Source organism: Dipteris shenzhenensis, chromosome 6 (genome assembly GCF_047967505.1).
Source record: "Dipteris shenzhenensis isolate YYH24624 ecotype China chromosome 6, Dip_SZ_1.0, whole genome shotgun sequence".
Classification (NCBI taxonomy): domain Eukaryota; kingdom Viridiplantae; phylum Streptophyta; class Polypodiopsida; order Gleicheniales; family Dipteridaceae; genus Dipteris; species Dipteris shenzhenensis.
In genome coordinates, this window is record NC_141601.1 from 11,211,377 (window position 1) to 11,225,304 (window position 13,928).

Below are 13,928 nucleotides of genomic sequence, written 5' to 3' on the forward strand. Positions count from 1 at the left end.
TCATGTTTTGGCACTAGAATGATTAGAGAGGTGCATGGGGAGGAGGAGGTTCATATGTGGCGTAGATCTAAAAGTTCTTATAACTATCTATGAAATTCGTCATTCTCCAATGAGTTGCATTAAATTTTGCATAGGAGTAATACACAAAGGAACTTATATCCGATGATCTCTAGTCTGGATGTTGTGGGTGGGACAGAATGTGTCTAACTTCTTGGAAGATCAAATGGAAAAAGCAAGAACATGTTTGTTGTCTTGGTAATTGAAGTGCCATTAAGTGTATGGTAATAATGCTATAACAATCCAACCTAGCTAGCTCGCATAGATCAGCTTAGTTAAAAGTAGGTGATGCAGAGTGGTGAATCAATATATCATTGTCTCTTCATCTTTGGTTTGCTTCTACCAAGCAATTGAAGGCTAGCTTTGGGGAGGCTTGGGGATCATATGCAAGTAGGAGTTTAAATAGGAGCCCTTGAATCCATGTTCTACATGTAGGTTGTTTTAGTAGTGCATCCCTTAAGATTCTCAAGATTATATGGATGTTTGAACATCTTTGTGATGCTATGTTTGCTTTCATTGATTTAGAAGTGTCCAATAAAGATGATTGTGTTGGGCTATTGAGAATAGGTTTATTTCGTCTCATAATTCGAGAATAGGCATGTGGAAGGCTGAACCTTATTCTATGAGAAAAATGTTGAAATTATGCATATACGTTGTTCTTTAATTAGAGATCAAACCTAAATTTTGAGATTGTGAAAATGAAATTTACATTTTCTTTTAATGGGTATGGACGCTCAGGTTGTCTCCATGAAATTGTTGGCAAACATGGTGATTGTAGTAGGTACTCCCATGGGACCAAATATCCATGAAGACATACTCCGTAGAAATGCATAAATGGGTTTTTCAAGTGCGTGTATTGACCGTTGTGATCATACTAGATTGCAATAAAACGATCGTTTAAGATTTTGCACTTGATGACACGACTTCTTTCAGTTGTGTATGTACATATAACTATGGTTGATGACAGTGGGTGGCTGACTATGAGTCTATTACGGACTAATGACATAGTTTCACTCCCGTTGCCTTTCCACGGTTTCAGAACTAGTCCAAAAGAGAAACCATTCATTGCAACATATAAGACAGGCCACTACGTTCCTGGGACAGACAGCATCTAGAGGGGTTCCAGGACGATCTGCATGCCGTGTTTTGGCCTAATGGTAATGGCAGTTTCAGGGGCGTGTCTGTAGTTGCGAGAGAGACTGAAATGGAAGCGCTGCAAAATTGCAACCATGATCACTTTTGCTTCAAGGATTGCGAACGACTGGCCGATGCAGATGCGGGGTCCGACTCCGAAAGGTAGGTATCCGAACGGATGCTTGCATGCCTTGGAAACTCCCTCACTAAATCGCTCGGGCCGAAACTCATCCGCGTCATCTCCCCACAGCTCCTTGTCCCTGTGGATACAGGCAACGGGAATCGAGAATTCCATGCCTCGGGGCAGGGTGAGGCGACCCAATTTGAAGTTGTCTTCGTGGAGAGCAAAAACGCGAGTCGTTAGTTCGGGAACTGGTGGATACAGTCGGAGAGTCTCGTTCAGAATCATACGCAACTGCAATATCAAAGACGAGTTAGATAACTGCTTAAGACTGACACTTGCATTCGGGATCTGTCCTTGACAAGGATGAAAGTGTCTTACAAGCCTCATTTTGTTGAGATGATCTGCTTGTGGTTCCACAATGTTCGCACCGAGAATCTCCAACACTTCTGCACGAACTTTTTCTTGCCATTCCGGATACAATGCTAGTAGCATCATTGTCCACGCGAGAAGGTTAGCTGTTGTTTCATGTCCGGCTAAGAAGAATGTTTTGCATTCGTCTTTGATCTGCGGGGTAGTAAATGGAACGTTGCTCTTCTTGATGTCTTGTCCATCCCCAAGCATTAGACTCAGCAGATCCGTCCGAGCTCCTCGTCCGCCTTTGGCAAGTAGCGTCATGCGTGCTTGGACTATACGAGAAAGTTCTCTGTCGATGCTCCTTTCGATTTTCCAGCACTCCAAATTAGAAGGAACGGGAAGAAACCTGTAAATCCGAGTGAAAATCCTTTAAAATTTGGGAGTGAAAGTAATAGAAAGGCCTGCCATTGGATTGGAGGATGAATCGCCCGTCCTACCTAAAGCCGGGGATCAGCGTGTTGGCTAAGGCCTTCTTCAGTACAAGACGAAGAAGCAACTCCTGCTTCTCAAAGACACCTTTTCCATTCGCGTAGTCGCTGCCAAAACTCGTGCGCGCGAGAATATCTGCGGTTACATCTTTCAAATGCTGTGCAACCTCAATCTCCGCAGATCGGCCGCCCGAACATCTGACGATGTTATCCCATGCGTTAGTCATCTGCAATGCTGAGAGATGCATGTCGGCGACCATTGCCTGCGAAAAGGGTCTCACAATCGATCGCGTACGTGAGGGGAGTGAACGCACGATAAAAGATGGTATACCCTGATGAGCTTCGACTCAGAGAAGAAAGCGCTCCAAATTCACATGGGCAAACGATATACCTTGAGCTTCTCGGAGAAGAAGGCGGGACGAAGAATATTGCGCTGGTTGTGCCAGTCGTCTCCCTCTGCCAATATTAATCCATTGCCGAACAATTCGTGAAAGGCCCTCTGGGAAACCTTCGACTTAGAATAGCTTTTGAAGTCGTTCGCAAAGATCTGTTTGATGTCGTCCGGGTTGGTGACGACAAGTCTGGGCTGGACACCCCACCAATAAACGAACGTGCGCACTGTGCATGCCCAAAAGTGAACAGTTCAGTATGACAACCAGGCGCAAGAGAAAGCAGTGGCGCAGAGGGAGATCGAGAGCCCCAGCGTCCAACTTATATTGAGGAGGAGATGAGAAGAGATGATACCGGAGAATTGTTGGAAAATGCTGGAGTAGAAAGGCTGAATAAGAGGTAAGATGTGGTGATGGGAGGGGGAGGGGAGGTCAGAGAGGTTGGCGAGTTGCTTAGAGCGGAGGAGAAGGAGCGCGTTGCCAGTGATGAGGCGGGGAGGGAGGACGAGGAGGCCTTGTTGTCGAAGGGTGCGAGCAACGGAGGAAGGGATGAAGAAGTGGGAGTCGAGGAAACGATACAAGAGCACTAGAACTACAGAGATGGCGACAACGAACGAGATGGTATCCATTGCAACTACGTATTTCGTCGTGAGGATATTACACACACACACATACTTATATGGACACACATATAATTATATGGTTGGGAAGAGGCTTGTTCTACCTAGTGTTTGATCTTCTCCTTTAAACGGAATTGCATTTATTGGTCCACGTCCAAGGCTTTATTTGTTTGATGTTTTCCTCGCAAGGGAATTGTATCTATTGGTTTGTGTCAAAGGCCTTCTTATTTAACAAGTGGGAGAGAGAGAGAGAGAGAGGGAGACGGTGGAAACTTGAAAGTATTAGGGAATTTGAGAGAGAATTGGAGAGAGAAGGAGATAGAGCTCAAGGATATAGAGAGAGGATTTGGGCCTCCACACTCGCCCCATAATGCTCACCAAAAAATACAAGGCTTGGGCATGACTTGACAGAGCATGGTCATATGGATGCATGTAAGTTATAAAGACGCCAATGTTCTAGTATAGCCATATGCGAGATGGGTTTTTGGCTTAGAATTTCTAGAAATTTGTTGTCAAAATTACCTTAAGACAAAAATTTTCGATGCATTGATGCCTGTCTCTATTGAGGGCCATCTCTTGAGGAATTTGAAATTTTAAGGGCTATTGAAGCATGGAGAGTTGTAGTTCTAAGTCCCTTCTAAGCATATATATAATAAAGTAATTAATAAATTAGATGACTATTATACTAGGCTCTAGTTTGTACTCTTTGAGTAAGCTTCTAACATGCTAATCTTTGTTTTTATTTTTATTTCTAGGTTGAAGTATCACAGGTAATATGGACCAAATATATAATTCTAAGGCTTCAATATATATATATATATATTTAAAGTACATATTGTTGAGTTTTGTGAAATATGAATTTGGGATTTTTCTTCGTGCAATTTTTTTTCCCTTCATGTAATTCTTAACAATAAATGGTATCCCTCAGGTACTTGCTATGAATAGACTATTGATTTATTCTTATACTAATTTTGATGACACATTTTGATGATTGATGGTAAAGGAGAAGAAGACTTTAGAACTTGTTTTCTTTATACTTTTTGTTGAGATTCATGTGTTCATATTGTGCATAGTGCAAAAGTTAAACACAAAGAGTGTTAAAAGGCACAAGGAACACACATTTCATTAAATTTGGACTCATATGTCTACATTTGGACTAATCCTAAAAATCCTTCCCAACTAAAAAGTTTACTTTATGAAAATATCATTCGAGAATCCAAAGTTCACATTTTGGAACTGTTATTTCCACATAATAAATTTCACAATCTGTCTCTATAATGTTGTACTAATAATGCAAAAACTGTTATTAAATCCTACTTTTGTACTCCTTGTTTTTAAGAATCCTATTAATGTTAAAAAATATCATGAGTTATTAATTTAAATCCATGAAAAACCCCTTACAAAATAAAGACTTCTTAATTTAATTTAATCCACTTAAAATTCAATATAGAAAATTATAACACTCTTGAAGATTCAAAAAATTAAAAGCTTTAAATAGACAAGAGACATGGAAGACTCTTTTGTACATAAAAAATAGGAATAGCTATGCTTGCAATTTTACATTGTCATGTGTTTACAAGAAATATTGCTCTTGATGAGTCTTTGTACAAATGACTTTGTCACGGCCTTTTTAATAATTCAATTATGCCTTTACAATGTGTTAAGTACAAATGGCCAATCTTGACATTCACTTGTTTGAATGTCTGATTCATCGTCACTTGTTGCTTGGGTGTCATCTTCATTCACTCTCGTCTGACCACCATCATCTCCAATTTTTATTGATGCTTGAATGGTATTGTCATGGGCATTCTTCATTTGCGCTATCTCCTTCTACTTCCTCCAAGTAGTGTGCATCTTTAAAAACTTCGTAATGTGCAAAATAATTGGTAGCGGTATTTTTACTTTTTCTTGTACCCATGTGCTTCTCTATATTCTTTGTTCTTGATTTCTAGGATACTATGACTATCTCTATGGAAAGCTTTGAAAGTGCTTCATGGTTTAGGACCCATTCCTTTTTCAAACAACCAATATAAAGTATATTGTTACCTTGGTTCTCCTTCCTACCCTTTGGCTCATGCCATACTGTTGTAAATGTTGCAGCTCTCCCCTGGTCATCCATGCTGTGACATGAAGTTGAGGGTAATAAACTTCACGTACCTCTTCACTTCCTGCTACTTTCAAACTGAGTGATAGAGATAGTTATCACTGGGAAAGGGACGTTAAAAAGAAGCTTTTATACCAAGAGAACACACCATACTTTCCTCCCTTAGATGAGAATGAAGATGATAACATCCCAAGTGATGTTGTACTCAAGCATAGGGAGAAGGAAAGGATCAACGGAGGCCATAATCTCAGCAAGCTGGTCTGCACCAAAGAGAAGAGCGATACGTTGTTGAAAGAAGATGTTGCAGCTCAACATGATATGAACTGATATATATGGAGGAGTTTGAAGGGGCGGATTGGGTCGGATGGGTAGGTTCCGAGGAAACATTGCACCTCCTTCATAGACACCTTTACACTTAGCTCAAAACACTCTCCAAACTGTCATAAGACACAGAGACCCATAACTTTCAGTAGAGATATGATATAAAATATTCAAACACATATTCAAATGCATCTTCAAATGGGCTTCGCTATGATATAAGCTTCATAAGAAACAGAGAAGCGGTCGAAAAGATATGGGCAGTTTACTAGACGGGGGCAAAAACTGTTTGAAAAAGAAACAATCACACATAGAAAGTCATAGATTTTTGTTCTGAAATCTAATACAATAACTAAAGACATAGGATGATGATTCGTTAAGAGAGCTTCATGCTCATATAAGTTTTGTCCAAATCGGACATGGAGCAAAAAGTTATGAGTAAAATACTGATAGGGGGTCAAGCTGTCATGAAAAACACCTACTCCTTCTACTGGTGCTGACTTGGGAGAATGCTACCTCCATGCTTAGACTTCATCAACGATCCAAGTCCCATAGAGGTTGCCTAGGAGGGAAGGAAGAGATCCCTTTGTGGTTTGGGAAATAGATAAACCATGTATGCGCAATGAGCAGCCAAATAGACAACACTTTTGAGCACTTTGGAAGAGAAAACAATGGAAAAATGAAAGAGACACTCAAGAGAGAGAACTTGAAGTGACCTTCATTACCAATAGAGTGAGACTCCACTCCAATGCAACTTAAAATACTATAAACACAAGGGAGAAGAAGAGGTTTCATACATAGAAGAGGGAGCGGAAGCTCCAAGACTACTCCATAGAGAGAGAATAAACTAGAGAGAGATGGACTCGAGAGTCTACATAAGAGAATATCTATAAAAGGGAGAGAAGTCTCATGGAAGAGGCTTGAGGAGACTAGAGCTATAGCAACATGAGGCCTAATGGTGGAAGAGATGTTGAACAAGGGAGAGGAGGGCTCCTTTTATAGAGATTTTATCACCCTCCTTCACCCATTTACAATTGTTGCCTATAGATTCCTTTCTCCATGAATCACATAAGTCCATATGTCACCATCCATGTCCTTTTTGGCTACTCTTGCCATGTGTCCCATCAAGAGATCTCAAGACTTTTAAAATATTGAGAAAGTCAAGAGTCTCCCCACATGGAGCCCATAGGGACCCTCTCTTTTCCATATGTCCACATCCTCCTTATTCCACATAGGAATTCTAGAAGGATTCCTCTTGACCCCACACTCCTCCACATGCTTGGCATGTGGCCTCTCTTATATTATTGGAACACATGGACATGAGGCCACCTCTTTATATGACTCATTCTTCCCATTTTCTAAAAACCCAATAATATCCCATACACAAATAACTCTCAGCCCATACCAAGGTATTTATCATTCATTCACATGGTATTTACAATGATCCATTCCACTCATCCTCTCAATCCCATACAATATCTTAGAAAATAGAAATAAGTGAGAGCCACTAGGCTATCACTTGATACCCAAACTCTTATCAAACGTAGAAGAAAGCAATACCAATGCCAAATAAAAAATATCAATTTTTGGCATCACATCTTTTCCCCCCCAGCAGATCCTCTCTAGTGACAGAGAGGGTCTGCTGGCCCTCAAGGTGGTCGAGCATAGAAGAATTTAAGGCAATACGAGCATTGGTGCGTCCGGGTATCACCATGCCATTAACCTCCTCAAGCTGATAGGTTCCATTCGTGAACTTCTTTTTGACTCAATATGGTCCCTCCCATCGGCCGATAAACTTTTTGTCTAGCTACTTGTCCAAACGGCTATCAAATCTCATGACCAAATCTTATTCTGCAATATCTTTCTTTGTGCATAATTTGGTGTCATAAGTGGCCTTGTGCCTTTTTTGAGAAGCTTCCAAGTTTTGTAAGGCGTGTAATCTGCATTCATCCAAGGCTTCTAGCTGTACCAAGCATTGAGCATAGGCATCCTCTTGTCCTTCTTTTCTTGTAACAACAGTGCAAAGACTATGTATCTCCAATTCAATGGGCAAAATGGCTTCTATTCCATGCACTAGTTGGAATGGTGTAAAACCAATAGCTAGCTTGTGTGTGGTTCTGTAAGCCCATAAAACCTTTGCCAAGTGCCTATCCCAATGCCTTTTCTTGGTGTCTATAAGCTTTCCTATTGAATTGCACAACAATCCACTTGTTTTCTTAGCCAAACCATTGCATTGGGGATAGTATGGCGTGGACATGCTATGATTTATCTTTAGCTTATGAACCACATCTTCAATTAGTTCATTTCTAACAATACATTAAATGGAGCTAAGAAAATAAAATATTTATTGCTTTTCCTTGCTACAATAGTTGGTGTGGCATAGATTAGTTCATCTTAGAGGAGATTCAACTCCACAAAAGCCAATAAAGTCCTTTCTCAAACTCAACTAACTAGTTCTTATCGAAGTAAGTCCCTTTTCTCATATGTGGTTTCACACTCATTACATATGTGGTGTAGCATAGATTAGTTCATCTCAGAGGATATTTGACTCCACAAAACAATTAAGTCCTTACTCAAACTCAATTGACTAGTTATTATCGAAGTAAGTCCCTTCGCTCATATTGGTTTCACACTCATTACATATTTTGGAACCTAATCATCACATTTCAATGACTAGCATTCAAAGTTTTCCACAAGTATTGGCAATTGTATTAATGGGCAGACAACACCACTCATTTTGCATTCACATGCGTGAACGTAAAGCTTTATTGGTTATTTTTGTCATTTGTGTAGATATGTGGTGCTTGCGTGAAGCGTGCTTTGCGTCGATACCAGTTGCGTCACAGTGCCGATCGCTTCAAGGATGCACATGATGTGGTGCGGTGGTGTAGCCAGCACTTATCCACTAGTGCTACCTCCTCGTTTCAGTCGCGTGACGATAGGGTGGTGAGCCGGTATTTTTGGTGCATGGACATTGGGAGTCTTGATCGGTCTAGGCCTTTTGATTGTCGTTCTGTGCCTGGCACTCTTGATTTCCATTCCATCAGGAGCGTAGGTGAGTCTCACCCCGCGATCTTTTCTTGACGGTTTGCATGTTTTTGCTCTGCATGCATTGATGATGATTGGGGAGGGTGCTCCATGATACCATGGGACGATCCATGGGTACGGCGAGTGCTTTCTCCCTTCCAGCCTTGGGAGGAGGTACATGATGATCAGGATGCAGGATTCAGTTCCTCTAGAGATTATGACCAGCTTACAGATATTTTGCGTATTGGTGATATCTTCACGGTTATTGCTTCGGAGGGCAATGAGGAGGGTGTGGATTATTACTTGTTGCGATGCTCTATGCTGAAGAGTGTGTTGAATGAGGATACAGTGGATGGGCATGGGATGCACTTCAATGCTCATAGCATGATCGTAGGTGGCCACTATTTTCAGCAGATACAGAGGCGTGGTCGCTATATTGAGTTCCAGGAGTACATGGTGGATCAGGAGGCATACATGTATTCTCATCTTGTTGTTGGGATCAAGATTACTTTGAGTCGTGTTCGCACTCGCAAGGCGACGTCCACTCCACGATGGCGCCTTGCAGTGGCGGATCACGAGAGCATACTTGCAACTATTGGCATGAGAGCTCATCCTGAGGAGTAGCACATTACATATCATATTTTTTGGGATCATCAGTTGATCAGATTGATTTTTATTGGGTATCACTAGTTGATTACACTTTTTTGTATTCGATATGGATAGGCTCACTGTGTGACCGTACCATTGTAATTTTTATGGACTCATATTTTGTATTTCACTATGATGGCTGTATACACGTTCATACACATCATTGTATTAGATTCTATTTTATACATGATGTCCGATGTCTTCTCAATGGGATTTTTTGTGTTTGTAAAACAAAAAATTGTTTATTAGTAGTAATGTTATAATTTGTTTTGTGCTTTAGGACATTTTAAAAACGTGACTAAGAAAATTCGCGCATGTACTAACGAAATACGCGTGTGGACTTACTTGTTGGGTATGAAACTTCGCACGACTCTTAGGCCACCCTAGACATACATCCACGCGAGATTTGGTTTGAACTGATTTAGTATGCGCCACGTGGAAGGTACAATGCGTACATTTTTACAATCCCTACTAGCACGACTGCGGCAAAGCTATGGCGCATGTACTAACGAAATACGTGTGTGGACTTATCTGTTGGGAATGAAACTTTGCACGACTCTTAGGCCACCCTAGACATACATCCATGCAAGATTTGGTCTCCAACTGATTTGGTATGCGCCACGTGGAAGGTATAATGCGTACATTTTTACAATCCCTACTAGCACGACTACGTGTGAAAAATGATGCACGTACTAATGAAATATGCATGTGGACTTATCTATTGGAGATTAAACTTTGCACGGCTCTTAGGCTACTGTAGACGTACATCCACACAAGATTTGGTGCCCAACTGATTTGGTGTGCGCCACGTGGAAGGAAAAATGCGTACATTTTTACAATCCCTACTAGCACGACTACGTATGAAAAATGGCACACATACTAATGAAATATGCACGTGGACTTATCTGTTGGGGATGAAACTTCACACGGCTCTTAGGCTACCCTAGACATACATCCACGCAAGATTTGGTCTCCAACTGATTTGTTTTGCGCCACGTGGAAGGTATAATGCGTACATTTTTACAATCCCTACTAGCACGACTGTGTGAAAAATGGCGCATGTACTAACGAAATATGCATGTGGACTTATCTATTGGAGATTAAACTTTGCACGGCTTTTAGGCTACCGTAGACATACATCCACGCAAGATTTGGTGCCCAACTGATTTGGTATGCGCCACGTGGAAGGACAAATGCGTACATTTTTACAATCCCTACTAGCACGACTACGTATGAAAAATGGCGCACGTACTAATGAAATACGCACGTGGACTTATCTGTTGGGGATGAAACTTCATAACATACATCCACACAAGATTTGGTCTCCAACTGATTTGGTTTGCGCCACGTGGAAGGTATAATGCGTACATTTTTACAATCCCTACTAGCACGACTATGTGTGAAAAATGGCGCACGTACTAACGAAATATGCACGTGGACTTATCTGTTGGGGATTAAACTTTGCACGGCTCTTAGTCTGCCGTAGACGTACATCCATGCAAGATTTGGTGCCCAACTGATTTGGTATGTGCCACGTGGAAGGACAAATGCGTACATTTTTACAATCCCTACTAGCACGACTACGTATGAAAAATGGCGCACGTACTAATGAAATACGCACGTGGACTTATCTGTTGGGAATGAAACTTCACACGGCTCTTAGGCTAATCTGGACGTACATCCACGCAATATTTGGTTTTCAACTGATTTGGTATGCGCCACGTGGAAGGACAAATGCGTACATTTTTACAATCCCTACTAGCACGACTAAACCCTAAACCCTAAACCCTAAATCCTAAACCCTGTTGGGGATGAAACTTCACACGGCTCTTAGGCTACCATAGACGTACATCCACGCAAGATTTGGTCTCCAACTGATTTGGTTTCTGCCACGTAAAAGGTATAATGCGTACATTTTTACAATCCCTACTAGCACGACTAAACCCTAAACCCTAAACCCTAAATCCTAAACCTTGTTGGGGATGAAACTTCACATCACTCTTAGGCTACCCTAGACGTACATCCACGCAAGATTTGGTCTCCAACTGATTTGGTATGCGCCACGTGGAAGGTATAATGCGTACATTTTTATAATCCCTCTTAGCACGACTAAACCCTAAACCCTAAACCCTGAACCCTAAATCCTAAACCCTGTTAGGGATGAAACTTCACACGGCTCTTAGGCTACCCTAGATGTACATCCACGCAAGATTTGGTCTCTAACTGATTTGGTATGCACCACGTGGAAGGTATAATGCATACATTTTTACAATCCCTACTAGCACGACTAAACCCTAAACCCTAAACCCTGAACCCTTGTTGGGGATGAAACTTCACACGGCTCTTAGGCTACCCTAGACGTACATCCACGCAAGATTTGGTCTCCAACTGATTTGGTAAGCGCCACGTGGAAGGTATAATGCGTACATTTTTACAATCCCTACTAGCACGACTAAACCCTAAACCTTAAACCCTGAACCCTAAATCCTAAACCCTATTGGGGATGAAACTTCACACGGCTCTTAGGCTACCCTAGACGTACACCCATGCAAGATTTGGTCTCCAACTGATCTGGTATGCACCATGTGGAAGGTATAATGCGTACATTTTTACAACCCCTACTAGCATGACTAAACCCTAAACCCTAAACCCTGAACCCTAAATCCTAAACCCTGTTGGGGATGAAACTTCACACGGCTCTTAGGCTACCCTAGACGTACATCCACGCAAGATTTGGTCTCCAACTGATCTGGTTTGCGCCACGTGGAAGGTATAATGCGTACATTTTTACAATCCCTACTAGCACGACTAAACCCTAAACCCTAAACCCTGAACCCTAAATCCTAAACCCTGTTGGGGATGAAACTTCACATGGCTCTTAGGCTACCCTAGACGTACATCCACATAAGATTTGGTCTCCAACTGATCTGGTATGCACCATGTGGAAGGTATAATGCGTACATTTTTACAATCCCTACTAGCACGACTAAACCCTAAACCCTGAACCCTGAACCCTAAATCCTAAACCATGTTGGGGATGAAACTTCACATGGGTCTTAGGCTACCCTAGACATACATCCACGCAAGATTTGGTCTCCAACTGATCTGGTTTGCGCCACGTGGAAGGTATAATGCGTACATTTTTATAATCCCTACTAGCACGACTAAACCCTAAACCCTAAACCCTGAACCCTAAATCCTAAACCCTGTTGGGGATGAAACTTCACACGGCTCTTAGGCTACCCTAGACGTACATCCATGCAAGATTTGGTCTCCAACTGATCTGGTTTGCACCACGTGGAAGGTATAATGCATACATTTTTACAATCCCTACTAGCACGAATAAACCCTAAACCTTAAACCCTGAACCCTAAATCCTAAACCCTGTTGGGGATGAAACTTCACACGGCTCTTAGGCTACCCTAGACGTACATCCAACCAAGATTTGGTTTCCAACTGAATTGGTATGCGCCACGTGGAAGGTATAATGCGTACATTTTTATAATCCCTACTAGCACGACTAAACCCTAAACCCTAAACCATGAACCCTAAATCCTAAACCTTGTTGGGGATGAAACTTCACATGGCTCTTAGGCTCCCTAGATGTACATCCACGCACTGGTTTGCGCCACGTGGAAGGTATAATGGGTGGTAGCAAGCTAAGGGTGTCCACTTTTTGTTCACTCCCTAATCCTAAGGAGGTGGAAAAACAAGCTTTTTAGCACACAAAAATGCAAATCTCACCTACTTCCCTATGGATCTAGTCTTTGAAGTCTCCTGACACAACATCACACTTGCTATTGTGCACATAATCGTATAGTCTGATCGAAAATTCGATGCACACACAAAAAATTTCTTTGTGTCACACGGCATGGTTCCAAGGTGGTCACACGTTTGTCACGAACAAAGAGTGTCATATAAAATTCTAAATTTCTCACTCATTTTAGATTAAATGTTATTGAAACTTTGTAAGTGGTCTCTTTGCATTATGTAGAGCTTAACTTGATTTATTGGTAATTTTTTGAATGATTTATCTAATTATAAATAATTATTTATAATAAATAAAGTCATAAAATACATGCATTTTAGTAGCACACCACATTTTTTTAGTATTTTGAATAATTAAGCAAATCCAATTCAGTGGAAGGTTAGTAGGCACATAAGGGTGTGTGGTTGAATCATCAAATCCCAAATCCAACGGTTAGATTTAGGAAGATTGAAGTTTAATTTTTACTTTTACTCCTTAGAGGATCAACAAAGAATATTAAAAATAAATCTAGTAATTCTCAAACATAACCAAACATTTCAAAAATGTCAATATTTTTAGTCCTCTGCATGATGAATAAGAGGAAAAAATTTTGGTTAAATTTGAGTAAGGGAAACGTACGATATGGCCTCCAACAATTAAATCTCCCTTTTGTGGGGGAAAAAGGGCCACCCAAGCCTAATACCAAGACAAGGTAGGCTTGGTATTAGGCTTGGTGAGGTAGGCTAGGAGCATCACCGATCCTAGTGGCAAGCCTTTGGAGTTTGCATGCTGCCCATGTGGAAGGCTGAGTCATCAAAACCATGCCACGTTGTTAGACCACGTGGTGCCATCTCATCAAGCAGATGTGACATCACTCCTTGCCATGTCACCTTACATTGCCACACGTGCTGCCACAT

General features: G+C 41.3%; 1 protein-coding gene across 1 annotated transcript; it reads right to left on the bottom strand.

The window, feature by feature from the left end:
- Positions 1 to 1,034: 1,034 nt before the first annotated feature.
- On the bottom strand, positions 1,035 to 3,175 carry LOC147900780 (cytochrome P450 72A68-like). The gene is made up of 5 exons (XM_087375743.1): positions 2,902 to 3,175; positions 2,549 to 2,775; positions 2,167 to 2,420; positions 1,694 to 2,075; positions 1,035 to 1,606 (listed from the first exon to the last, which is right to left on the bottom strand). Exons 1-5 carry the CDS (start codon positions 3,173 to 3,175, stop codon positions 1,169 to 1,171), a joined length of 1,575 nt encoding a protein of 524 aa, XP_087231869.1. The 3' UTR covers positions 1,035 to 1,168.
- Between the last annotated feature and the right edge of the window lie 10,753 nt (positions 3,176 to 13,928).